Genomic DNA, 25,712 nt, shown 5'->3' with positions numbered 1-25,712 from the left:
TTTGATCGGGACCACTACCGCCCTGCAGAATCTCGACGTCCTCACCATCCCGTCAACTTGTTATCGAAAGTGACCGAGCGATCAAGGAGAGCGTCTATAGATAATCGCGCTTTCTTAACATCTCCCACGTTCGGGGATGAAATAACGCCCGTCTGTGCATCATCGTGCGGCACGTCAAACGAAAAAGAAACAAGTCCGTGGAGGTACTGAGTGTTAAGCTGTCCCAACCCATTCTCGTCGAATTTCTTGGCCTGCGCTAGCCATCGACAAGGTTTAGATTTCGGGTGGGTTGACGTCAGATCCAATCAGAATTCTGCAGTTCACCTCAACACTCCCGCAGCACAACCACGGAGAAACCTTGGGCATGCGAATTTCGGCTTCGTGGCCCCACGCTCGAGGGGTAATTAGAAACAATACCGTCCGAAATTTTTCCTCTCCTTTGGGACCTGCGCAGCTATTTCAAGTGCGCCCGCAATTACACCCGCTGATAGCAGGAAGAGCATTTTCGACACACGGCAGAAAGAGCTGGAGCTTCTTTAATAATATGGCGGGACAGGATCCAAAGGAAGTCAGAAAGTACTTGCAGCAGAGCCATGATCGGATTTTTGAGAATAATCGGAAGTGGGCAAAGGAGCACGTGGAGAAGAATCCCGAGTTCTTCAACGAGTTGAGTGCAGGTCAGGAACCGGATTATCTGTGGATAGGTAAGATCAAAAATACCCTTCTCTACTAAGTGCTTTCTTCTCCAATTCTCCGTACAGCCGTTGCTGGGAGCTACGGAAAGTGTAGACAGTTTGACCGGGCCTTTGATAGAGTTGGCTGGCTGACTCACTTTCACGTTCACTTCCAGGCTGTTCGGACTCCCGCATCCCCGCCGAAGCCATCACCGGTCTTGGTCCCGGGGAAATGTTCATCCACCGCAACATCGCCAACCTCGTCTGCAACACCGACCTCAACGTCATGTCCGTCGTCAACTACGCCGTCCGCCACTTGAAAGTCAAGCACATCATCGTATGCGGACATTACGGCTGCGGGGGCGTCAAAGCCGCAATAAGCCCCAAAGACATGGGTCTTCTCAACCCTTGGTTGCGGAACATTCGTGACGTGTATCGCCTGCATGAAACGGAGTTGGACGCGATCAAAGATGAGGAGAAGCGGTATGATAGACTGGTGGAGCTGAATGTGGTGGAGCAGTGTAGGAATATCATCAAGACCGCGGCAGTGCAACAGAGTTACAAGAAGAATGAGTTTCCGATTGTGCATGGCTGGGTGTTCGGGTTTAAGGACGGTTTGTTGAAGGATCTGGAGATCGGTTTTGAGGACATGTTGAAGGGAATTCAGAAGATTTATGATTTGTCCACGGAGTGAGGGGTGGAGGGAGGCAGTTCTGCACAAATTTCATGGGATAGATGGAGTCGAAGCGATTATGGGGTTTCGAGATTTGGTGGGGAGCAAGACGCGGAGTTATCTAGATAAGGGGTGCATTCAATAGATTTTGGTAGCGAATAATGAGCCTGCTGTGTACCGAAAATATGTGATTGGTACGCAGCAGGGGTCAATTGGGACCGATATTTGCATCCTGTTAGCTTTCTCCATAGTTCCAGCAATAAATCTAAAACATTGACTCTATTCTTATCTTCCACTCCAAGTGAGGAGGTGGTGTGGTGTAGATGTTTGTTCATTTGGGGAACGAGAAATTTCGAAATTAGTCAAACGCAGCGAGGCCTAATTGGCTGACGGAGCTGATATATTTTGCTACCTTACCTCCTCGACTTTAATGTACCGTTGTCTACGCAGCCCGACTTTGTTATAACCTTCATCACATTCCAGTCATATGCTTGCTGTGCCTTCGGCAGTCATCCTGCAACCACGCAGTTTTTCAATAGAAACTCGGCTGGCGACCTACACTTCGCCTCGGGAGGCAGGGCCGAAAGCTGCATTGTCTCAGACTGTAATGGCTAATGGGTGAGAGAGCCTAGCCGCTTAGCAGGTTGACCCTCCAAAAAGTAACTCTTGGTCACATGGTTCTCACCCGTGTGTGTTTAGATAAGGGTAGCCTGGTGGCACTTCACAAGTCACTCTTTCCAGCAAGATGATCGAGTTGGGAACTACAGAGAGACGATCTATCACTGTTACTGACGAGGAGTTCATGGTGCTTGGGAGTGCGAAGATGCAAAGGCTGAGTAAGTCAAGTACTTATATCACGTTCGCCGCGAAGCCAGACAACGACCATGGTGTTTAATAGAACGTAGTACTGCTCCTACTGTTACTGATAGTAACAATCTCTTAGCAGTTAGAACGAAAGTGAATTGCCTTCCGTTACTGTACAGTTAATGAGGCTATAGTTACTGCAGTAACTGCCTATACTATCCATCGTTAGTACAGAACAGTGAAGTAACTCCTTGCACTCAAAGCTCGCAGCCAGTTCAACACCTCGCAAGCTCTCGTCGTCTTGAGAAGTCAAGGGCTGCCTCTAGGAGCTCTTATAATTAAGGCCTCATCCTCTAGTTTTTCTATTCTCACAAGTTTCAGGACAATATCTAGACTTGCAACCTCCAGCTAAAACCTGGGGGCCTTAGATATCGTGTGAAGAGCATATTAGCAAGATTGTGTCAAAATTAAGCCCTCTAGAGCCTTCAGTAACACCAGTTGCTGCAGTAACTGCACTAAACAGTAACTTTACTATTAATTAACTTAGCAGTAACTGTTACTGCCCGTAAGGCTGTTTTAATTCACTCTTTCCGTAAGAACAAAACCCTATTGCCGCCAGTAACGCCTCAAAAACACTACTAACAGTAACAGTTACGTTCTATTAAACACCATGACAACGACGAATGTAGTGTTGAACAAACATCGGAAAAAGGTTTCCCTCGCTTTGTAATCCCAGCTAGGGTTTGCGAATGAACTTGCTCCATATCACTTAGGAGGTATTGGAGACTATTCTCCTTCGCAAATAGTATCGTCCTTGTTCACTGACTGAAGGCTCATTCCAAGAGGACTTGGCTATACTACAAGGCCGGCCTCCTCCCGAAACGTCTAGAGATCTCCTATTCCTGGCCAGAAGCTCTCTTGCCAGCCAATATCTCCAACCGGCGCACCCTTACATTCGGATGTGATTCTCCAACCAGCTAATATTTCTCTAGCTCTGCCAATCAACCAAGCCTATTGAGCTATGCGGGAAACCTCGAGGAGTTTGAAGAGAAGCGGCGGGCAGTTATCCACCGACCCGTAGTTTTTATCTCCCACACACTTGGTGGACTTCTGGTCAAGGCAGTGATGAGAGAGTCTTTAGAGACCAACTCCATGTCTCCGGGATAGACGGATGCAGCGTGGCCAACAGTACGTAGTACGTTACGTTTGAGCTTTTCTCTGCCAGTAACTTCTTGATTTAGTAGTACTTTTGTACATAAGCAGTGAATTAATTAGCAAGTACATAACGTAACAGTAACTTCTTAAAATCCTTATACTTTTGTACTTTTTACAAGAAGTTTTGTTAGTCTAGGTTAAAATTATTCTAGGAGAAGCTTTTTAGCCTAGATAAAGTCCCCTAGAGTAGTTAATTTACTCTTTATAGCCCTATAACATAACTAGTTCTTTTAGAGCTGCAGAGCCTTAATTATACAACCTACTAAGCAGTTTCTATTAATTATAACTATCCTTCTGCCTCTAGAGAAGGCTCTCTTACAGTTGCAGCTTATTAAGGGTATACAGAGGAAATTAAGGGCAATTTTAAAAAGTATAGGGTAGAAGTAACAACTAACTTTAAGCTACTAAGTAAGAGGTAATTAGAACAGTAGAGATCCCTTTTTAGCTATAAAGAGGTCTTTAATATAGCTATTATAGTATTATTAAAGCTCTATTATTTTCTACTGTTTTTTGTATAACCTTAAGCCTATAAGAAGGCTTATGTTAACAGAAAGAGTTTGCTTATAGCTTTTATTATAATACTTACTACTAAGGAGCTTACGCTAGTAAGGTTATAGATTCTCTTTCTTCTTATTACCCTTTATCTTTTTATTAATATAGTCTTAAAAAACTGCCTTTATTAAAGCCTTAGCTTGCTTGTGCTATACTAGGTGCTTATGCTAGTAGTCTTTAAACTAAACAAGTTATAATTAGGAGTTAAAGATAGTTACAACAGCGCAGTATAATATAGGCAGATCTATAATAATTTTCTTCTAGTATAAAGTTAGCTTTTAGATCCTAAACACAACACTATTTTTAAAGTAGCAATTATTGCTTTTACCCTTAAGCTTCTCCTCTATCTTTGTAAGCTTTATATACAGGTGCTAGAGGTTAACTATAGTTATCTAGATAAAGCTATACTTACTGTTGCTCTTAAGTCTTTTTATTATAAAGTAAAAGAACTAAAGAAACTTAATAAGATAATTAACCTTTTTCTACTTTTCTTTAAAAATAGTTTTATAAAGGGTAGTAGCTATTAACGCGTTAGCACTTTATTATTTATATAGAAACTTACTAATAGGCTCCTTTAACTTATAGCAACATAAAAGTATAAGATATACACTATGCTAGTGTACTTTACTGTCCTAGATAAGATTAAGGGTGCTAAAACTCTAAAAAAAATTATTAGCTAAGAGTAAAGCTTAAAAAGTTATAAAGGCTAATTATTATTTATAAGATGCTAGCACTATGTTAATAAAGTTATGCAACTTGCCTATAACACCTTACTGTTAGTATAGCTTAAATTAATTATTTAAAGCAGCTTAGGCTAGAGCTTTTTTAAAGGTAGAGACTCCTTAGCTATATATAACTGCCTTAATAATAATTTACATTATATAGCTAGCGCAGCAGATATAGTGTTTAGTAGTAAGAGGCAAGTAAAGCTTTTTAGCTAAAGTTATAATAGTCTCTATGTTATTATTTAACATATTGTTAGTAACATAGTAATAGAATTTAAATATAATTTTATAGTCCTTAAGCACTTTAATAATCTTTAGCGCTTAATTCTCCCTAGTGTAGTCTCTATATAGATTGTTAAAGCTAATAAGGAGGTCTCTATGCTAGTAGTTAGCATCTATGTAGAGGATGTTAGTGTTATAGTTTTAATTTTTGCGCTAACACAGCTAGGCTAAGGTTTTGCTAGTACATACTAAAAAAATAAGCTACTACCCCTAGGCAGAATAAGTAGTTTAGAGAAGTCTATATATTAACACTTAGTGTAATTTTACTATAGGCTAATCTTAGTATTATTTAAATCTCCTGCTTCTAGCGCACTAGACTGTTCTAGATATAGGTTAAAAGCGTAGTGTAGAAAGATAGTATAGTGTTAAAAAGGTTAGCGCAGTTCTAAGTAAGTACCTTATAAGTTTTAGCTAAAGATGCGTTTTTAAAAGTTTAATCTTAAGAAATAACTTAGTCTATTACTACAGCTTAAAAAGCTTCTTTTTACTAAGCTTTATAAGAAATAATTCTTATAGATCTAGCTACTTTTATTACAGCTTTAAAAGAATTAGTAAAAAGCCTTAAGCTGTTAAGTAGAAGATCTTTACTAGCATTAATTTTATGCTCTTTTTAGAGATAAGAGATAATATAATTATAACTACTAATAATTTTTACAGCTTTATGTTGCCCTTAGAGGTGACATCTTTTATAAAGCTACACCTTAAGAACAGTGCTGTTGTTATCCTTATACACTAAATCCCCCCTATAACGCTAGACCTAGGAGACAGGATAATTGCTATAAAGTTAACTTTTATGCTTTACTTAATAGCTAAGTCTTTCTAGCACTAGCTTTTTTTTTCCTAGCTAAACATTATTCTACTCTATTATAAAAGAGGCTCTAGAGTTAAGGTGCGCGTCTACTAGGAAATTACAAAAGAATATATCTTTGCCTAGGGCTAGAGTTAGGGTTAAGAGCACTAACAACTTTAAAAAAGCTAACCTTAATTTAGCAAGATAATAAAAGCTAGTGTAATAAAGCACCTTAGCTTGTTAAAACAACTCTAATAAGTAAAAGGATTAAGATAAGGCTGTACACCTACTATAATAAAGAAATTAAGACATCTAGCTTATTATAATAATTAATAAGATAAGAAGCTTTTTTAGGGCAAAAGTTAACTATTTTTATAAAGGGCTACTTAGCACACTAATTAGGCTACTATGCTATAAAACGTAGAGTTTTATTTAATTATTACTTTAAAACGCAACCTTAAACAAAGCTTCTAACATAATAGCTAATAGGGTCTAAAAACAGGAGGGAAATCTCCTAAAATATAACCTCTCTAACCTGTACTACAGTACGTACTTAGCAATTCACTGTACAAAAGTTACGTCTTACATTTTAACTACTTTTGTACGCCTCACGTGATTACTACGTTCACGTAGTTACGTTACGTACTACGGACTGTTGGCCACGCTGGACGGATGCCGGGTGATTCATGACATCTAGACGTCGACCATTGGCACAATATTTCTTAGGACACTGCACCGCGGGAGGAATTATGCAGACTTAGGGAAAAAGGTCGCTCTTGTTGCCATGGCACTTCAGTTCGACAGAAGCAACGACAGGCTTAGGGACTTAGATGCAAGGTTTCTAGAGACTGAACGAAAGTTTCTTAAAGGTGGTTGATTCACAATAATTTGCTCTAAATACGTTTGCGGAAGGGATGGATTGGGAACCAGGGAACGCTTACTACACCAGATAAGGGTCTGCCAAAGTAGTCTGCCCATTGCTGAGAGAGGTCGAGTTTGGAAACGAGACGTCATCAGATGGTTTGCATTGATGTCGAACTTCTGATCAATATAGCCGGGGAGACCTAAATGCGTATGCGAGAGGTGTCTTCGAACATCACCGTACCACTTTATTGTGATACTATAGACCCAAATCACACCCCCGAGGCCCGTTTGTCGTCTAGGCCGACGTTCTACTGTTCACTCACACGACATCTAACTTCCTAATCGGATGAGTTGGCGGACCTGCTCCGACGTGGACGGCATGTTCTCTCACAAGTCAGTCCACCCATGCCCAACAAAATGAAGAAACCAATCTAGACAGGCAGGACAAAATATGGGTACGTTACTGTACTCTTGAAGTTGCGAACTATCCAGAAAGAAGAAACGCCAGGGTATCAACCTTGCACCAACCCAACCTTGCACTAACCGAACCAGCAGCCGATATGCAAACCTGATTTTCCATCCCAGCAATGTCTATCCAACGGACCAAAGTATCATCTCGCATCACCCAAATCCCTAAATCCAACCGTCCTCTGTTTTCCCCTTCCCCTGCCCCTGCCCCTTTCCCTTTCTCTCCTTGCCCCTCCTGAGCCTCCAAATCCCATTAACCTGCCTTTACCTATATGCATTCCTTTCTCTCCACCCCCACCCCCACCTCCACCTCCAGGCCCCCCACCAACGTCAAAACCCCCTTCCCTCAATCTCCTCTCAAAGCTCGTCACCGTCTCTCCCCTTAACCCTATGCCCACCCCCTTATCCACAAACCCCGGCACCGGCGCACTCGCAGTAATCCCCACAACCGGCCGCCTCTCTGGACTAGCAGGCAATTCCGGTCTCTTCGCCCTCGCGACACTGCGTTTACTCGGCGTTTTTAGATAGCCTGGTTTAGGCATGGGCATGGGGGTTGAAGTCCAGACACGCGATTCTTCGATGTCCAAGTCTTCATCGAGTTCTTGGATTAGTGGTGGGAGGAAACGGGCGTTTGATGTAGGCGGAGGGAGTGGAAGGGGAGGTTGGGGTTGGGGGTTGGGGTGCGGTCTCGTGGGATGTTGAAGATGCGCCTGTCGACGTTGAGGTGTGAATGAAAGACTGAGGTCGAGGTTTGAGAGGCCGAGTGCTCCTTCGTCGAATGCGGTCCAGTTCTCTAGTCGTCGAGTTTCATCGCCGGGTTCGTACTCTTCTGGGGGACCGCCGACGCCGTCGCTGTCATGACTGTCACCTCCCCAACCTTCATCGTCCGCGCCACCGCCATGCCTTGGGCTAGGCGTTGGGCTTGGACTCTCTGGATTGTGTGCCAGTCTCTCTGCCGTTTGCTCCCACCAGAATCTAACCATCGCTCTGATGTGCTTTTCAAAGTTACGCTGTCTCAACGCAAGTGCATTCTTCTCTTGCTGTTTTGAATTCCATAACCTCCACTCTAGTTTCTTGAGTGCCCCAGTGGCCACAATCTCTGTGTTTTCTTGTTTGAGCGCTACGGCTTGGGTGTCGAGGTTTTGCAAGTATCGATGTCGTTGTGTCCAGGTTGCGAAATAGGTAGTGCCTAGCTTCTTATTGTATTTAAGAGAGGCTTGGGTCGACAGTCTAAATATAATCGCTGTTTTATTATGCCAACGGGTCAGAAGATTTATGCTCGCTCTTAAAATACGATCCTCCACCACCTCGGTAGCTTGCCGGTCCTGGATGGCAAGCTGGCCAACTTTCTCTTTCCACGTTCCAAAAGTGCGGCGAACGAGGTTCATCTTCACCATCCTTCTCACATGCGCATAGGTCTCTCGTCGTCGGTTGCGGCGTGCATGCTGCGTTGCATCGCCCCAGCGTTTTAGCACATTTTTTGTAAGGACGTAGAACTGTGCGTCCTCGGCCCAAGTTTCCATTTGCTGGAGATGGTCATGCTTCTCGAGCAAATTTTCGAAGGCGCGTTGTTTGAGTCTCGGTTCGTAAACTGAAAGCGCGAGAAATTCTTGACCCTTTCTCTCTGCCATCTTCTGCTCAACCCTTTTCAAACACGACCTCAACATCTGTACTCTTTTGAATTGAGCAAACGTCCTTTCCGCATTCTCAAGCCTAACACGATGCGCTCGAGTTTTGGCTACCCAGTTTGAGAATGTAGAGCATTTGAGCGCCCTATCGTGTCTGCGAAAGAGCAGCAGCCCTTTTGAGGCCAAGACCCATTTGTAGAGCGCCTCAACCTGGACGCGGGCGTTTACTCTTCGAGCCATCTCGCTGATTCGGAGCTGGTCATTCCACGAAGTGAAGGCGTTGCGGAGGATGCGCTCACGGTCAACATTCTTGGCCAGGCGGGAAAGAAGAGAGTTATGCTGCCATCGATGGAGCGTCGATTGGACAAGACGTAACTGGACTCGTTGCGCGAGTTGAGCGAACAATGGGGCGAGTTTCACCTGGGTGGAGATAGCGTGGAGTCCAAATGATAGAAGAGTTGTTCGTCTGAACTCCTCTGCTTGAGATTCCAGTGTCTGTACGTCGGCTACTTTCTGCCTCATTGCCTGCAATGATTTTCTCAAAACCTCTCGATTTCTTCGCCCAGAAGCCCAGTTCTCCCTCTCTTTCAGCACTCTAACAATCTCGACCCATTTCACCAAAACGTTTCTTGTTAGCCGCTCTTTGTTCCAGACCGGGGCGGCGCGACCGCAAAAAGCGAAAAACCACTTCCAAAAGACTTTCTTGACTAAATTTTCGTGATACAATTCAACGGCCATGCCGTCATTCTCTTGCACAGCTGCCGTTCGCTTCCGCCAAGTGATAAGGAACTTACCAAGGACATGGTGTTGAATTTTGAGCTCGTTGACGGCCGTGATATCGCGCCAGGCATTGAAGTATTTCGTTCGAAGAATGTGTCTCCGAGCCACGGAAGTTCGTAGGACCTCGTCTTCGGCGCTCTTTGCCCAGTGGGTGAAGGCTTTAGTGAGCAAGAACAGGTTCCTTGCCTTTTCGGCTCGGCCTTCAAGTCGATCAAAGAAGCGCTCTGTTTCAACAACTTGGTGCTTATTTTGCAGTGCGACGCGCCATGAATCCAGCGATGCTCGAAGCAGGATTCGTCGATCAAATGCATATGCAATGGCATTAATTTCTTCGAGATTTTCGGTGATTTCGCGCGTTTGTTCTCGCCACTTCCGGATGCAGGTTCTCGCCACGGTGAGAATGCGACGGTATTCAAATGTCTCGGCGTCATCAAACATCTGGGTGTCGGAAGGTCGGTAGAGCATTTCGGGGCCGACGTATTGTAGCGCTGGATCGAAGGCCATGCCAGGTATCGGCGCATTGACACCAGGAATCTGAATATGAGAGCGTTCAAAACTGTCCGACTGCTCGCTCTCATCGCCATCATAACCCCCAAACTGCTGCGCTGTTGCATGTGCACTTGAGGGGATCTGTAGACTTTCGTGGCTGGGTATGGATCTATTGCGCCCTGGACGTGAAGGAATGCTGTCGGACATGACTCTCGTGTTACGGGCACCATTCACCCTATTGCGAATTGGGAGTTGGGCCAGTAGCTGCGAACGTGCCGCTGATCCCGGCCGCGACCGTCCTTTGCGGAGCAGATCTTCAGTATCCGATGCTGTGTCAGGGGCACCGCGTCTCACGAATGCTGGAATATCCTGCACACGGTCCGTCTCTCGAATTTTGTCCACCGGTCCATCGAAGAACGAATCAAAGCTCCCGCGGCGCGATCGAATTCGCCCTGGTGTGTTTGGCATCGAAGGGGGCAGCCCGTTAGACACGAGGTTATCCACATTTCGCGTGATCTCCTCAATACCGTCACCCTCTGGATCGCATTCGACCTGTATGCCCATCTCGGCCAGCAAGCGCTGGAACCGGTCGACCAAGCCCTCGTCCTCCCTCTCGCCAGCATCTTGCATACGGAACAGAAAGCGGAGATAGCGCGTATCATTGTCCGGATTGATATTTCTCTCCGACAAGACTTTGTCGTAGGCTTGGAAGAGGGCACGAAAGGTGCGGCCGGGGAGGGTTTGCGCGAGGCGGACAATGTCGTAGAGAATTTCGATGTCTAGCAATTGAGTCAGCAAGCGCGCGTCAGTATGCAGAGTGGTACCTACCTTCGTTGGTGAGTGGAGGAATCTCATCATCGTTTGTTGTCATGGAGGGTGGCATTCGGATTCACGACTCTTCCATCTAACGCGCTTTCTGAGCGGCATGAGAGATGTGTGCCAGGGTGTTGAGAGCAAAATGTCCAAGAACCGTCGCGCCAAAACAGATTAAGCATTAATGTAAGAAGAAGGGGATGAATGGGCGCGAGAGGCCAAAGCCGTTTCTCGGTGAGTGAAAGGTGAAAGTAGACGCGCTTTGTTATGCGATGGTTGGTCGCTGTTCTCGCGGAAAGTATGCGCCAAGCATGGTCCGTGCTTCGATGTTCACCACGCCTTATGTCATCCAACCACGCAGATCGCAGAAACTCCAATTTCAACCAAACTTCATCAAGATGCCAGGCCGGACGCGCCCAATCGACAAGTTCGCTGCTGCCGCTGCAAAATGCTCCAAGGAAGTATTCACCACTCTCATACATCCGAGGAAAAGAAATGTCTCTGATGGAAAATAGGGTTCGCAGTATGGCAAATGCATCATGGCCGACTACAACAATGTCTACAAAGACAAGTGTTTGACCGAGTTTCTGAAGCTGAAAGAATGCTACTTGGTCGGTAATTCATTAAACTGAACTCAATTTGCGTATTAATAGACTGCAGGCCGCATATAAGAGGCAATGACCTCACTCTGACACCAGCGACACTAAAAATTAGAGGAGGTTTTCACAGGCGCACACTGCATGGACGAGGCGTTTGGTTACAGATAAGATGGAACACCTGTACTTCATTCATTCAGGTATATCTACTTGAGTCGCTTTTCATAAAATAATTCCACTCCTGTCCATTCCTGGACCTTCAAACCCGATATAACTCCCAGAAAGCAGCACCACTCCATCTACAGCTTCACGAGTCTAAGCAAGAATGTCGCCTTGTGCAGCTCTTGTTCCTCCGACGCGATAACCGTCTCTCCATTCTGCTCCGGAATCTTGCCCTCGACCTCGGTATTGACGTGCTTGTCGACATTCCTTCGCAGTGCTTTCTCGAAAACAGCACCCTGGCACTCAAATGCAGCCTCTAAACCAATGTCATCAGGATCACTGAGCACTCGGTACTCCATGCCGACGTCATCCGTTGGTACCAAGCCCGCTTTCTTTCTCAAGTCCTGGACTCGGCGAACGATTTCTCGGGCAAGTCCCTCTTGTTCCAGTTCTGGATAGCTAGCAACGTCGAGAATTATGAGGACATCATCATCCGTGTTGAACTCTTGATCCTTGTTGCTATCGTCCTTCGCTAGTCCCCTCTTGACTAAAAGATCTTCCTTTTCAACCCGAATCCCATCAACAAGCATCTCGCCATTCTTCAAAAAGTCTTTGATTTCCTGACTCTTGAGATTCGGCAGGGCCTTCTTAACTTTCACCGCATCTTTTTTCAGCTTCTTGCCCAACACAGAGAAATCCGCCGACACCGAGTACTGCACCTTGTACTTCTCCTCGTCCCTCGATAGAACGAGGTCGCGAACGTTGAGTTCTTCGCACACATAGTTCTCGAGTGATTTGACATCATCAAGGTATTCTTGATCTGGGTGAATGATGACCAACGTTTTCAACGGAATCTTCAATCCTTTATTTGCGCGGTCTCGGCAGATACGGCAAAGTTCGATAACAGATTGCATTCGTTTCACTTGGCGTTCAACAACTTCATCGAACAGCTCTTCGCGTACCTCAGGGAAGGGGAGGAAGTGTATGCTACGGTCGTCTTCGGCGTGGAGGTTTTTTGGAATGTGAGGGAGTAAACGCAGGTAGATGTTGTCTGTGATGAATGGGGTGAAGGGAGCAAGACCACGGCAGAGCGTGTAAAGAACTTCGAAGAGGGTGTTGAGAGCATGGGAAGTGTCGTCAAGTCCGTACTCTCCCTTTAATCGTCGACGGTTAAAGCGAATGTACCAGTTCGTGGTGTTGTCAATTAGCTACTATAGTTAGTGGTCCGCGTTGGACTGACGTGCTGAGAAGCTTACCGTAAGCAATCGTGGGACAACGGTGTATAGGCGATACGCAGCCATCTCTTCGTTGACAAACCTCAGTAGAGACTGGCACGATGCTAGTATCCACCGGTCGAGGACGTTTGAATTCGTCTTCTCGGCCTCTGGATCGAAGACAAAGTGCAGATCGGCAACCTTCTTCAGCAACGCTACCTGCTGGTCGAAGAATTGAAAACTGTTCCATAACGGAAGGAGCACTTTCGAAACAATCTCTTTCACACCGGACTCTTTGAAGCGAAGGGTTTCGGCACGAACCACGGGTGAGTTGATGAGGTACAGCCGGAGCGCATCGGAGCCATAGCTATTCATTATTAATCGAGGGTCAGGGAAGTTTTTTAAGCGCTTTGACATCTTCTTTCCGTCTTCCGCGAGTACAATGCCGTTGACTACACAGTTCTTGAATGGAAGCTTGCCAAACAGATGGGTTCCAAGGACTGTCAAAGTGTAGAACCAGCCTCGTGTTTGATCTAACCCTTCGGCAATGAAGTCTCCCGGAAACGATTTCTCGAACTGCTCTACGTTCTCGAACGGATAGTGTTGACTAGCGTAAGGCATGGAACCGGATTCAAACCAGCAGTCAAAAACTTCAGGACACCTGCGAAGAACTCCTTTTCCTTGTTTACTCGGGATGGTGATATTGTCGATCTTGTCGCGATGGATGTCGTTAATCTCGCCTTCGTATCCACTCAATTCTTTCAACTCGGCAATGCTTCCAATGCACACAACCTCTTTCAAATCATCACTAATCCAAAGCGGAAGCGGAGTTCCCCAGAATCGGTTTCGTGAAACGGCCCAATCGGGAGAATTTGATATCCAGTTTGCGAAGCGTTTCTCTTTGACAAAAGACGGAACCCAATGCGATCCTTCGATATTTTCCAGCATCTTGGGGATAATTTCTTGGATCCGGACAAACCACGAAGGGACCGTTCGATAGATCAACGGAGTATCTGATCGCCAACAGAAGGGATAGCTGTGAGTTAGCTGTGAGTCTACTACCATTCTCCCTGTTGCCTTCAAGTGCCTGATGATGTTTTTGTCAGCTTTCTTGACATGTTGGCCTTCGAAATCTCGAACAACGGAGGTAAAGCACCCGGCGTCATCGACTGGATTGGGGGGAGGTCGCGTCTCGTTGATGATTCCGTACTCCATGGCGACTTTGTAATCCTCTTCACCGTACGCTGGTGCTTGATGTACCATACCGACACCACTATCGGCGGTAACATATGTTGCATTGACAACACGGAACCCGACATCTTTGAACTCCTCGTAGATGTAATCAAAAAGGGGTTCGTACTTCCACCCGAGCATATCCTTGCCTTTCAACTTTTGAACGATCTTGAATTTGGCCTTCTTCGGGTCCTTATACAAGGTTTTTAACAGAGCCTCAAGGAGAATGTAGTGTTTGCCTGAGGCTTCGTCGAGGATCTTGATGTATTCGAAGTCAGGGTGGGCGGCAAGTGCGCAGTTGGAGGGAAGCGTCCAGGGTGTCGTAGTCCTGAGGTAGTCGTCAACCCTGCGTACATCATGTGGTTCAGAACACATACCAAGCCAGTAAATTGGTTGTTGGGTCATCTAAAAGGGGGAAAGACACAACAACGGCTGGATCTTGAACATCCTTGTAATTTTGTGATGCCTCGAAGTTGCTAAGAGGCGTGGCCAACGCAGTACTGTAGGGCATGACTTTAAATCCTCGATATACGGCGCCCTTGTCAAACAGACGCTTGAACACCCACCACTCCGACTCCATGAAGCTGGTGTCCATAGTCTGTATGAGTTAGAGCCTTACTCTAGGGTAGCTCTAGAGTGTCATTGAATGGGGGCACCTTACCTTATAGTCCCGATCAAAATCTATCCACCGGCCCAACCGGTCGATAGTCTCCCTCCATTCGGTCGCATATCGCATGACAATGTCCTTGCACAGCTGGTTGTACTTGGCAATACCCAGTTGGCGGACTGCGTCCCGACCAGACATTCCCAGGTCCTTATCAATCTCATATTCAATGGGCACGCCGTGTGTATCCCATCCAAACCGCCGCTCGACGTATCGACCTTTCATGGACCAGTAACGGGGAATGATGTCCTTGATGGTGGAGGCGAGGAGATGGCCGTAGTGGGGCATTCCCGTTGCGAAAGGCGGTCCATCTGCAAGGAATTAGACTACAAGCTTCGAATTCACTGAATGTTTAGGAACGTACCGTAAAAAGTGTACGGCTGCTTGCCTTTAGACTGGAAAGCAGTGTTAGTCAGAGCTCCCGGAAAGTCATTTTTACTATACTTACAAGCTCGACTTGGGTGAGAAAAGCGTCAATTTCCTTCCAGCGGGCCAGGATACGCTCCTCCTCCTTGGGGAAGTCAATAGACATATCGGACTGTGTTGTGTTGAAGTTGTTGTCAATGTGGGGTGGATGTTTTTCCCGCCTTGACCGGATCGTGGGGCAGCGCTGACTAAGGAAATGTGTCGCTCAGCGACATCACGTGGTTCTTATCGATATCGGCTTCGCTTCACTCAGCTGGTGGACCTTCTCCTGACTAGCATGGACCTAAATCCTTCGTCGAAATGAATCAATCTCAACTGTGGTGGCCATGCCATTTCTTCACAACAGTCGCCATGACATTTAGAGCTTCTCCGCCAGACTTCCCTCCCAGACTCCTAATTTCTAATACCAGGCCATTGCAATGATGAAATGTGTCGTCTTTTACCTGCTTGCCTTGCTGCACCGATCAGTTGCGCTTGAGTATCCCATGATATACATTCAGGTGCCGACAAAAGTGGCAGCAAACACACCCATCGAAGCTCAACTAGATGCTGAAGTGCACAATGGAGATACTCAGTGGAGCAGCACGTTTCGCGTATATTTGGCTACTTCGGCAAAAGACGAGACGACGCCTAACTTCTTTCACTCAGATTGTATGGCTTCCCGTCAGAGATACTCAGATCCATTGCTCACTCAGATCTTGCCAGGCTATTTAATTCACGAGCACACTCTTTGCGATGAATCGGTAGTCATTGCAGACGACTACGTGCTGTTCAAGAACACGTCCTTCTCAGTTACCATTCCCGCCAACATCGGCCCATCCGGAAATCATTATGTCCTCGTGGCACAGATATTGCAGACTGACGGCTCATACTACGGCGCATCCCTCGAGTCGAACGTCTTCAGTCTATCAGGAGGTACCGGATACTGGGGTCACTACCAGCTTCAAGGATATACGCTGTGGGGAGACGACGGCACGCCTTGTACGGGCTATGCCTGCGTTCGCAATTGCTCGGACACGGCATATGAAAGTTCCAAGGCAGGCCAAGGGAATGGCACCATCCAATACCAGGACTGCGCCAATTCTTGTCCTAATGTGACCATCAATTTTGAAAGCTCGACGCGTGGTGGGCAGCCCACAGCGGAGCTCACAAAGCCGACGTCTTGTTCAACCCAGCCATTGGTTTCTTCAACGGCCCGGACAACAAGTTCGGGCCCTCTTTCTACGCCTACACGAGCGCGAAGTGCCGCCGCTGCAGTTGGGACGAATGCCTCGTCAGTCATGGACCGTCGATCACCGTGCTACGTCGGATTCGTATCGCTTGTTGGTTATATTCTGATTGGCTGAAGCTTGCTCCCAGAATCTGTCTGTCACTGCTTTGAGGTGTTCGCAATACGTACTCAAGGCGTTTTCTAACTTGAAAATTGTGCGACCTTCCATGTCACACAAGGCAAGGTATGGGAATGTAGATCAACGATCTCGGTGGTACCTTTCTCAACATGAGCTGGCTACCACTGCTCAAGACTTGTTCCATTGCGTAAGACGCTGCTGAACTGAAATAGATTTCACCAATACTGTAGCAGGAGTTCGCATCAAGATCGTCCTCGGTTTCGCCCGCCGCGGCTATCTGAGTCTTGACGCGAGGTGTATAGTATGTACAACCGAATACAAAACGCGGACATTCTTTCCAATCTGTCGTTCTCCGCCCATGGTGTTGAGCAGATTTTGACGTTTCTGAAGCACCAATGATGATGAAACAGGCGACAGGCCAAGGCGGCAGCTAAAGCTTAGCCCGCGTCGTAATTTCACGCCCGTCTGAAACACTCACAGCCCTCATATCACGACACCGCACTCGACTGACTGGCTTTCGGGTTCTCGACTACGATTGATGTTCTTCCTGATACGCCTCTGTCGTCACCCCGCTCAAACTTAGCGCTTCTCCACAATTGCGCTTCCCTTTCCCTTTTCAACCTTTAAGCCTCATACCATTCGCATGAGCCATGTAGTTCTGGGGATTTCTCTAACAGTCGGGGTGCAATGCTTCGCGAGGGCGTCTCATCCTACGTTGATGGGGAACCACCTTGAAGTACCTCACGCACGCTCGCTACGACCACGTTTCTGCGCTGTTTCGACTAGGCAGTGGCCGCGTAGTTGTCGATGAGCGTACCCTTTGTTGCCTCATGTATATAGTTTCGAGCCATGAGTGCCAAGTGCAAACCCCCTCCTTAGCCATCCTTTCCATTCTTCTCGATTATTGCCTCGGCCGGTCCGACCTTCACTTCTCGCCTTCCCCTGTCATTAACGTTTTTCTTTTCTTCACCTTCTGTGTGGATATTCTATCGTTTGTCGCTATCAAGATGCGTTCTTTCAGCTTCATCGTTGCGCTACTCTTCGCCCTCGTCACCTCATCCTATGCCTGGCCAGAAGGCATTCTTGCTCCTCGGAAAGGCGGTAAAAACAATGGCACCACCAATGGAAACTCGGTAAACAAGGCCTGTCGAACCATGTCCAAACTCACCCACCTTACCGCCCTCGCCGCCAATCAAACCAAGCTTGACGCCTTGGTGGCAAAGGGCAAGCTCAATCAGACAGAAGTCGAGGCGTTGAAAGCGAAGGCTGCGAACGCCACCACTGAGCTCCAAACCATGCAGGCCAACACGACGCTGGTCACCGAATGCGCCGTCATAGATGCTCACCAGAAGGTTGTGGGAGAGTGCAAGGCCATGAAGAAACTCGCGAACTTGGCCAACCTTGCCAACAACCAAACCGCCATGGATGCCTTCATGGCGAAGAAGAAGCTGAATGACACCCAGATGGCGAAGCTAGAGGAAAAGATTGGTAATGCAACAACCAAGTTGAAGGCTCTGCAGGCCAATACCACACTTACGGATCTGTGCGCTCAGCAGCAGAAGGCCAACTCCGGTGGTGGTGAGGCTTACCTCCTGATATATGTGATCGGAATAATGCTGACTATGTTTAGCCTCTGCTTCAAGCAGCGCTACCCAGGCCCAATCAACTGGCGGCACAACGAACGCCGCTTCCGGTCTTACTGTCCAATCAATGCCGTATCTCTTCGTTCCGCTTCTCGCTGGCATCTTTGCTACATTCTTGTAGGCAGTGATAGTGCTCTACACCCGCTTTTCACCACCTGAGAAGAGACTGCGAACTCGCTCCCAGGTGCAATATCAAAATGAAGAAGGCGGGGAATGGGGTGGGGTGGGAAGACCAGCTACAAGAGAAGTAATGCTAGTGCAAGCCGAAGGGATTGAATCACACAGCCACTGAATTCTCGTGCCTGTTCCAATGTTGCCTTCCATCTGCCGTATCATTTCAGTGTCAATCACTCATTACAAGGATGCTACGTCTTGGTCCTTACTATCAACATCTATCTCCTAGCAACATTCTTTATATATACTTTAGTGTGCGAGTATATAACATAACATGGCACAACACCAGTTCATCTCTCTCTATTTTGCGGTTTTACTCACTGTCGCTAAATATAGCATCAATCTTTCATTCGTGGCTACAGCCGGATTATTCCATTGTGTCATTTGTGTGATGCTGCCATAGGAGGTAAGAATCACTTTGAGGCTACATTAATTATCGATCTTTACCCCACCAGCGGTGACCGCGGCAGCCCATGCCCAGATTTGTCTTTATAGGGACAGTGGGCTCTACGCCCGTTGTAAATCAGATAGCTGAAAGTGGGTTAGGACAGGCAAAGAAGGGATGCGGGAAGTTCAACGTACGTCTACCCAAGCTTGAAAGAGATGGTCGCAATAATAGCATGAACGGGTGGGACAGCGGAGGAGACGGCAGTAGTAGCTGCAGTGGCGAGGAGGGTAGCCTCATGTTTGATGGAGTTGAATCTGAGAGGTTTGAAGCTGTTAGTATGTCGAAAAGTTATGAAGGTGGGCGTTCAGGGTAGGAGTTGATGGGATGGCAGACAGTCTATGGTGGAGGGGAGGTTCTTATATTAGGGTTTCTTGAGACCCTCAAAAGTTAGACCCCGTGAGAGCTCGAAGACGGTGGTGTATCCCGGTCTCTCCCTGAGGCCCCATGGTCTCCCACTCCCTAATTAGTGAGTACGGAACCTCGATGGAGAATTTCATTTGATGAGGACTTACCGACGTCTCTCGTAAAGATCTCGAGTATTAATATAAACTCAGATGACCGGGCTATTTCATCGTGGCTTCTAAGATGACACCAAGAAGTGAATTAAGTGTAGATGACACATTGAAGGTGACACTGAAAGACCAGAGGTGTTGAGAAGAAAATGCTGTCGGGAAGCCCGCTAGCATGTTGCCATGTTACGCGCATGAGCCTGATGAGGCGGTAGGCTGGGGCGACGGAGGGGGTAGGCAAGGTTATTAAGGTTGATGAGATGCGGGTGTGGAATTGACAAAATGTTGAGGCCTTCAGACTGCCTCATACGAGCTGCAGAACGGGTATTTTGCCTATTTAGGAAAGTGTAAGAGGATTTCTATTGTGTATGCAGCCTCTTCCGCCGCAATCTCCCTAGGAAGTAACCTAATTCCTCTCCTCCACGAATCTACTTCTAAATGAGCCTGTAATGGAAGGGTATTCGTAAAGCATCTCTCCTTTGCAAATCCATTCTATTCCGTCTAGGTGAGACATCAGTGAGTCGATCCATCGTGTTGAAGCAGAAATAGCTTACAATCATGAGTAGATGACTCAGTGGGGATGTCGCGTCGATCAGACCTTTCCGGCCTCACCAGCTGCACCACCAGCAAGAGCTCTACCTGTGGCCATCTCGCCATGCTCCTCGCCCTTCTTCCAATCACAGTATCCGCAATGGCCGCACTATAAGCACAAAACATTGGCTTCAGCTTCGAGGAGAATCGCCCTTTAACTCACCTCCATGGGTGTGAAAGTAAGCGGATAGTTCGCAATGCAGGTATCGTCCCGGCAGTTGCGCCACTGGCCCCGGTAGTTGCCGAGACCCCAGTTGCCCTACATAGAAAGGAGTCAGCTCCCACTTCATTGTAACTTTACGCAGGAGGGAAGTTTGGTTTATGGCAGGGGAAGGAATGGATGTGGAAGGTTTGACATACAGCCACACAACGATCGTAGAACGTCTTACAAGCCTGACAGTTATCGCTAGTTGTGGGAGCCGCGGTAGATATGGTAGCAGTGGCTGCGAGGATGAGGAGGAAACGCTTCATGGTTGGCAGAATTGAATTTGATGGTATGGGGAAGGTACAAGGGTGGAGTCGTGACTAGAAGGTGAAGGGGGGGCAAGAGAATCTGGGCTGGGTGTTTATGTCTACTCGGGCTTAAGCCGTGTGAGAGCTTGAGGAAGGTGCAGATTGCGTTCTATTAGTCACTCACCAAACTTCAGTATCCGCCACTGTCCACAAGGTGAAATAAGGAAAGCACCGGAAGCCGATCGAAGCCGGTGGGCTTTATGGAGGCCTTTCTCTGGGAATATAGTGAGGAACACCTACCAGGAGTCTCTTGAAAGCAGCAATACAACGCTACGATGCCTTGATATCATATAGTGTGCTCTAAGGTGTCATCAAAATGTAAATGAAACGTGGATGGTAGACTGAGAGGACAGCCCGGCCACGCGTTTGGAAGGCACGCCACGGTTCTGCGGCGACGAATTCTATCTATGAGTGAAGTTCGGATTACATCCCCATAGAAAGCCTAGCGCCTGAAGGTGTCTAGCAAAGACATACACATTGAATAAGAACGAAATTCCATTAAGCTCGCCTGTATGATTGTCGTGTGATATAGCAATCAAAAAATTGGAAATTGACCAGTGTTGGGACTGCAGAAAGAGTGTCCTCTGACAAGCAGTCACAATACGTGGACCGCCCGTTCAGAGACAGAAAAATAGTAGCAAATATCTACCGAACAATTGCACACCTTTCCTGCTACATTCTCAGCGACGTGAAGGAGGTCAACGATTTCATCTGACAATTATCTCAGCTAGCTCAGCCAGGGTGATGAGAGAACCGAGGACGCACAAACCACCATGCATAGTGCTACTCTAAACAGAGTATAGCCTAACGTATTTCACCACGTTTTCTATCTTCAGGAGTCGAGGAGGGTGAAAGACGATCTAAGTTGCCAGCGAGTGGTGAAAGGGGGTAGCATCGTGGATGAGGGGGGTTTTTAGACTCGAGGGAAAGTGGGGAGGAGCTTTAATGTGTAAGGCTCTAGGTTCGTATTCGTGTGGGTGTGGTTCTTGAACATCGGATATGTGGCAGAGGTAGCGCTGAAAATTCTGGTCTTTTGGAACATTTCTTTGGATTAGGTATTGCAAACTAGAAACTTATTTAGCCATACAGTTATGTGATACATTAAGTTTTGAAATAGCAAATTATCGAGGATTCTTTGATATCTGGAAATCGTATGATTTTTGAACTTCTAGAAAGGATTAGCTGAAGCGTGTTAGCCTTGGATCTTCCTCAAATCCGGTCTTCTGATTCTTTACAATGAGTTCGATTACGTCGAAGACCTTCTGACAGATGCTTACCCAACGGATGCTTGTGCAAAAACCCTGAGATTTTGTTCCATACACAATTCCCAGCTCAGGCACGCATTAGCCATTCTTGGCAGGAGCTCCCATCCATCCTTAGAACTTTTCACTCGCCACTCTTCCCTCACCCGTCATCTACATCCTTTCGCAAGTCGATCTAGAAATGGCAAATTGAATTGATGTCTCTTTTATTCACGCACCATTCCAATCGTATTTAACAGGCTGTATCTCGTCATCTCGGCTCATGTATTGCCCATAGGTATCGAAGAAATTCAGAATAGTCAGTAACCTACGGAAACGTTGAGAGGTAACAATCTGCTAATCAGATATGGAGCTCATCCCTTTCGACACCACTCTCTTATTTAACGAGCGGCAGTACCAAAACCACTAGCTCATTTCGGATCGCAGAGCTTGACGCGCCCGAGCTTTCCACGAAGTGGAATCTACTAGGAATCTAGAGGCGGAATCAATTCGCCAAACCCAAGCCTTCGTTGCGATCTCCAATGACAAGCTTTTTCAATCGCTACCTCAACGCCTCGATATTATTAAGCGAGTAAATAACCAGTTTCCACTGACTCTCCAGCTCGACGAAGCCTTTCACGCCTAGAAGAAATTCGCTTCCGCAACAGAAGAACTTTCGTGGCGGACAGTGAGTTCACCGCTGCATTCCACCAGGCGGTCGGTGAGACATAAGACCACAAGCATGAACGTTACAAATTGGTAACAGGTTCTCCTGGATTTTGCGCTGTTCATTGGATTTTGAGAGACGTGTTCACCTTCGATGAAGCCCTCAATTCTGCTGTTGTTTGGTGAGCCCAGAGGCCAACTAATCCAAATATAAGTGCTCACATCTACTTGTAGGCTGGGCAGCGACGGTCTTAGGCCAGGCATGCACTCCCCAATGCGTTGGCGGAGGGAGGACATGCATCGCCGGACAATGTACTTGCTCCAACACCGCCTTCACTATTTGCTCTGGAACATGTGTAAATCTTAAAACCTCCACCAACAATTGCGGCGCATGTGGGAAAACTGTACGTTCTCCTGTTTACAAATTAGTCGTCCTAAGACGTATACTAATGCGACCGCAAGTGTCCCCAAGCGTCAACTTGCCAGTCGTCCAACTGCATCTGTAACAATTCCCTCCTTTCTGCCTGCTCGACGGGGTGCAAGAATCTCAAGACCGACTCGGCCAATTGCGGCGCCTGTGGTACGACTTGCACTACACCACAAGTCTGCACAAGCGGAGTTTGTGCCTGCCCTACCGCCGGCCAGTCGCTCTGTGGTACTACTTGCAAGAATCTCAAAACTGACAATAGCAATTGCGGAACATGCGGAACAGTTTGCACTGCACCACAAGTTTGTACCAACGGAGCGTGCGCGTGCCCTGTTGCGGGACAGAGTCTTTGTGGTACAACCTGCCTGGATCTCAAAACCGATCTCAACAACTGCGGCACTTGCGGGAAAGTTTGCGCTCCAGGGCTGAGCTGTATCAACGGTGCCTGCGCTTGCCCAAATGCCAGCGACATCCTCTGTGGTGGGAAATGCATCAACTCCAAAACTGACACTAACAACTGTGGAGCATGCGGAACCGTCTGCGATCTCGGCTCTGTATGCACTGGTGGAGTCTGTGTCTGTCCGACGACTTGCGCTGGAGTCTGCACTGACCTGCAGAACGACCAGTTCAACTGTGGTACTTGCGGCACCCTAGTAGGTCTCATTATATCGTCCCACTTTACACAACTGACCTCTAGTAGTGTGATATTGGGACTCAATGCACGAGCGGATCCTGCATTTGCACACAAACTGGCAAGCCACCATGTCCAGGCGCTATAGGAACACTGAATTGTCCGGATTTCGACAACGATATCGCTAATTGCGGGGCCTGTGGTGTCACGGTACTTAAATCTCTATAATCCTATATGCACATGCTCGGATTGCTAACTGTCAGTCTAGTGTAATAAGAAGGATCAGTTCTGTTCGTCTGGAAAATGCACTTGCATCTCGGCGGGTCAAACCAGTTGTGGTGGTCTTTGTAAAGATCTCCAAACCGATGCAACAAACTGCGGTACCTGTGGCAATAAGGTATACCACCAACCACATTTCTAATGATTTGTTCGAAGAAAAGAGAGAATCTGGCTAACTATTGTAGTGTGGAGGAGGCCAGACCTGTCAAGCTGGAAAATGCAAGTGTACCACAGCGGGTTTGAGTCCTTGCCCTAATGGCTGCTTCAACCTTGCAACCGACGTCAAGAACTGTGGATCATGCGCTAAACAGGTGAGTGAATATGCCGAAACTAAAGCTTTCCCTTCTAATGATGTCCCTTTAGTGCGCTGGTGGGCAGAAGTGTACCAACGGTGTATGCGCGTAAATATGAGGCGTATGGACAGATAAATCAAGTGGCTACTGTTGTATATAAAGGCCAATTTCCATCGGGGAGGATATGATTCTGTCCAGGAAAATGAATTGCCTAACGAAAGTTCTCTCTGTCATTTGAAAGCAGCTCCATCATATGAATCTTCCAAGTTATTCGTCCATTTTCCTTTAAATACTATTGTGAACTGTGTATGAAGGTGTCTCGACTGCACCGAGAACAATGAAATGCCCATTTAATGCAAGTTTAGTTTAACGCATGGAGATTTCCTTCGCTGCCTTGGATATGTGCCCACCTGGAAGATGTCCAATCTGGTTTACGGATTCCAGATGAAAAGCAGCCCTCTATCTTTATGTGCCTTGTCTTGTTCGAGCATTATGGTTGTTCTTGAATTGCCTGGCCAAAGTATTCCAAGGTTGACAATGAGGATCTGCCGACACCAGACCAAGCGCCGTAGCTGGGACCGTCACAGTACCGTCAACCCCACATCAAATCTGTTGCCTGGACCGCCTAACATTTCCTACAGCTATTTTACCTTCCGAGAAGACGTGACAGATTTCTGCGCGACCTTTTCTTCGGGTCGCATTTGCCTATCCTTGCCGAATCTAACGCACATTCTCCCTCTCCCGGCTGAGCTTCTTCACAAGATTGCAGCATTGCTGGCGATTTCTGAAAACGCTGCGCTCTCGTTAACATATCGCCGCGTTCACCACGCCATTGATTGGTCTGCTTGGAAGGGTTTGAAAGAGCGCGATCTCGCAACCTACGATCACTTTCTCCGCCTAATCTTTCGCGGGGATTCAAAATGGACTGTGTGCCAGACATGTCACGCTCTGCATTCAAATGACGATTCAACCCGACTTTGTGATGTGGACCTGGATGCAAAACTGAGTAATACTGGGGTCTGATTTTCGGCGGATGTTCTTTATTGGATCTCTGCGGAAGCCAAACCCATTTTCGAAGTGTGGAACGAGCATGTGGCCCTCGCAGAGCTACGCTCACCCCGAAAAAAAGGACGGCCGCTAAATCAAGGCCTTGAGCGGATCTGTTATCCGTCACTGGCCGGAGGGCGGTATCGCTAGAAGGAAGTGGAGACTTGAACCCATTTTCTGCATCGGTGCATTGGCAAACCCTACCCCCCGAATCATCAACTGGTGGGAATCACATATGATAAAAACCATCACCAGCGTTGAGATTTCAGTTCCGCTGAGCACGACTCACAATGGAGTGCAATCACATTCCGACGGCTTCCAGCAGCTGACTAATCTTCTTCCACTCCTGGACATTCAATGTTGTGTTCACTGCAACCCTATGCAGATAGCTGGTAAGATTCCCTGTAGACTCTCGCAGTTTCTCTTTTTCAGCACAAACTACAATTGTTCAGTGTAGCAGCCCGAATCCCCTTTCAAGAAGCATTAGCATAACTGTGGTTGCGTAGTGGACTTTCAAGTCTGGCCATTAGTTACCTAAGCTTTCGAGATTTGCTGTTGGCGAGATTTCTCGAGGGAAACGACGGGCTGATTCATCTCCAAGGAGAGTTCAGGCGAAAGCGATGTTTGAAGATTCGGGGTTTGGAGGATTAAAGAGCACCATAAATGCCAATTGCTAAAGGTTGAGCAAAACGTCAAGCCATCAAATATGTGTTCGGTGTTCACTCTCTCGCCGAGTAAGAACGCTCGGCTGTGACGAATTCTCTCAGTAAGCCAAAAAGCACCAAAATGACGACAAGCACACCTCAAGATCTCACGAACGGCTACACAGAAAAATCTAATAATTTAACA

At 47.0% G+C, this 25,712-nt stretch overlaps 10 protein-coding genes across 10 annotated transcripts; 6 read left to right on the top strand and 4 right to left on the bottom strand.

Annotated features, from left to right (window-relative positions):
* Positions 1-314: 314 nt before the first annotated feature.
* Positions 315-1,564, top strand: BDR25DRAFT_300163 (carbonic anhydrase 2). The gene is made up of 2 exons (XM_033689311.1): positions 315-704; positions 851-1,564. Exons 1-2 carry the CDS (start codon positions 545-547, stop codon positions 1,366-1,368), a joined length of 678 nt encoding a protein of 225 aa, XP_033553935.1. The 5' UTR covers positions 315-544; the 3' UTR covers positions 1,369-1,564.
* Positions 1,565-2,821: 1,257 nt separating this feature from the next.
* Positions 2,822-3,318, top strand: BDR25DRAFT_348981 (uncharacterized protein; the record flags this gene model as incomplete). The annotated part of the gene is made up of 4 exons (XM_033694493.1): positions 2,822-2,863; positions 2,888-2,927; positions 2,983-3,112; positions 3,144-3,318. The coding sequence occupies 4 exons, from the start codon at positions 2,822-2,824 to the stop codon at positions 3,316-3,318; spliced, it is 387 nt and encodes a 128-aa protein (XP_033553934.1).
* A 3,090-nt stretch (positions 3,319-6,408) lies between these two features.
* Positions 6,409-11,007, bottom strand: BDR25DRAFT_390725 (Sfi1-domain-containing protein; the record flags this gene model as incomplete). The annotated part of the gene is made up of 9 exons (XM_033698112.1): positions 10,773-11,007; positions 7,340-10,723; positions 7,097-7,272; positions 7,049-7,063; positions 6,971-7,010; positions 6,903-6,939; positions 6,598-6,874; positions 6,507-6,532; positions 6,409-6,445 (listed from the first exon to the last, which is right to left on the bottom strand). The coding sequence occupies exons 1-9, from the start codon at positions 10,825-10,827 to the stop codon at positions 6,409-6,411; spliced, it is 4,047 nt and encodes a 1,348-aa protein (XP_033553933.1). The 5' UTR covers positions 10,828-11,007.
* Positions 11,008-11,141: 134 nt separating this feature from the next.
* On the top strand, positions 11,142-11,594 carry BDR25DRAFT_276800 (uncharacterized protein). Its single transcript, XM_033687573.1, has 3 exons — positions 11,142-11,218; positions 11,273-11,368; positions 11,418-11,594. Exons 1-3 carry the CDS (start codon positions 11,156-11,158, stop codon positions 11,436-11,438), a joined length of 180 nt encoding a protein of 59 aa, XP_033553932.1. The 5' UTR covers positions 11,142-11,155; the 3' UTR covers positions 11,439-11,594.
* Positions 11,595-11,652: 58 nt separating this feature from the next.
* Positions 11,653-15,158, bottom strand: BDR25DRAFT_309395 (uncharacterized protein; the record flags this gene model as incomplete). The annotated part of the gene is made up of 6 exons (XM_033691080.1): positions 11,653-12,723; positions 12,772-14,308; positions 14,340-14,560; positions 14,624-14,937; positions 14,991-15,021; positions 15,075-15,158. The coding sequence occupies 6 exons, from the start codon at positions 15,156-15,158 to the stop codon at positions 11,653-11,655; spliced, it is 3,258 nt and encodes a 1,085-aa protein (XP_033553931.1).
* A 204-nt stretch (positions 15,159-15,362) lies between these two features.
* Positions 15,363-16,728, top strand: BDR25DRAFT_43630 (uncharacterized protein). The gene is made up of 2 exons (XM_033698575.1): positions 15,363-15,703; positions 15,758-16,728. Exons 1-2 carry the CDS (start codon positions 15,472-15,474, stop codon positions 16,396-16,398), a joined length of 873 nt encoding a protein of 290 aa, XP_033553930.1. The 5' UTR covers positions 15,363-15,471; the 3' UTR covers positions 16,399-16,728.
* Positions 16,729-17,408: 680 nt separating this feature from the next.
* Positions 17,409-18,165, top strand: BDR25DRAFT_309393 (uncharacterized protein; the record flags this gene model as incomplete). Its single annotated transcript, XM_033691079.1, has 2 exons — positions 17,409-17,979; positions 18,032-18,165. 2 exons carry the CDS (start codon positions 17,409-17,411, stop codon positions 18,163-18,165), a joined length of 705 nt encoding a protein of 234 aa, XP_033553929.1.
* A 1,602-nt stretch (positions 18,166-19,767) lies between these two features.
* On the bottom strand, positions 19,768-20,237 carry BDR25DRAFT_309392 (uncharacterized protein; the record flags this gene model as incomplete). Its single annotated transcript, XM_033691078.1, has 3 exons — positions 19,768-19,875; positions 19,930-20,025; positions 20,127-20,237. 3 exons carry the CDS (start codon positions 20,235-20,237, stop codon positions 19,768-19,770), a joined length of 315 nt encoding a protein of 104 aa, XP_033553928.1.
* A 2,236-nt stretch (positions 20,238-22,473) lies between these two features.
* BDR25DRAFT_251649 (uncharacterized protein) lies at positions 22,474-23,762 on the top strand (the record flags this gene model as incomplete). The annotated part of the gene is made up of 4 exons (XM_033686131.1): positions 22,474-22,590; positions 22,649-23,266; positions 23,513-23,641; positions 23,709-23,762. Coding segments are annotated over 4 exons (918 nt in total), but the record flags the coding sequence as incomplete, so codon positions are not given.
* A 544-nt stretch (positions 23,763-24,306) lies between these two features.
* Positions 24,307-24,891, bottom strand: BDR25DRAFT_371019 (uncharacterized protein; the record flags this gene model as incomplete). The annotated part of the gene is made up of 2 exons (XM_033697173.1): positions 24,307-24,388; positions 24,467-24,891. Coding segments are annotated over 2 exons (507 nt in total), but the record flags the coding sequence as incomplete, so codon positions are not given.
* Between the last annotated feature and the right edge of the window lie 821 nt (positions 24,892-25,712).

This window comes from Lindgomyces ingoldianus, assembly GCF_010093535.1.
Source record: "Lindgomyces ingoldianus strain ATCC 200398 unplaced genomic scaffold BDR25scaffold_2, whole genome shotgun sequence".
Lineage (NCBI taxonomy): Eukaryota > Fungi > Ascomycota > Dothideomycetes > Pleosporales > Lindgomycetaceae > Lindgomyces > Lindgomyces ingoldianus.
The sequence above is the reverse complement of the archived record's forward strand: the minus strand, read 5'-3'. Positions and strand labels throughout refer to the sequence as shown.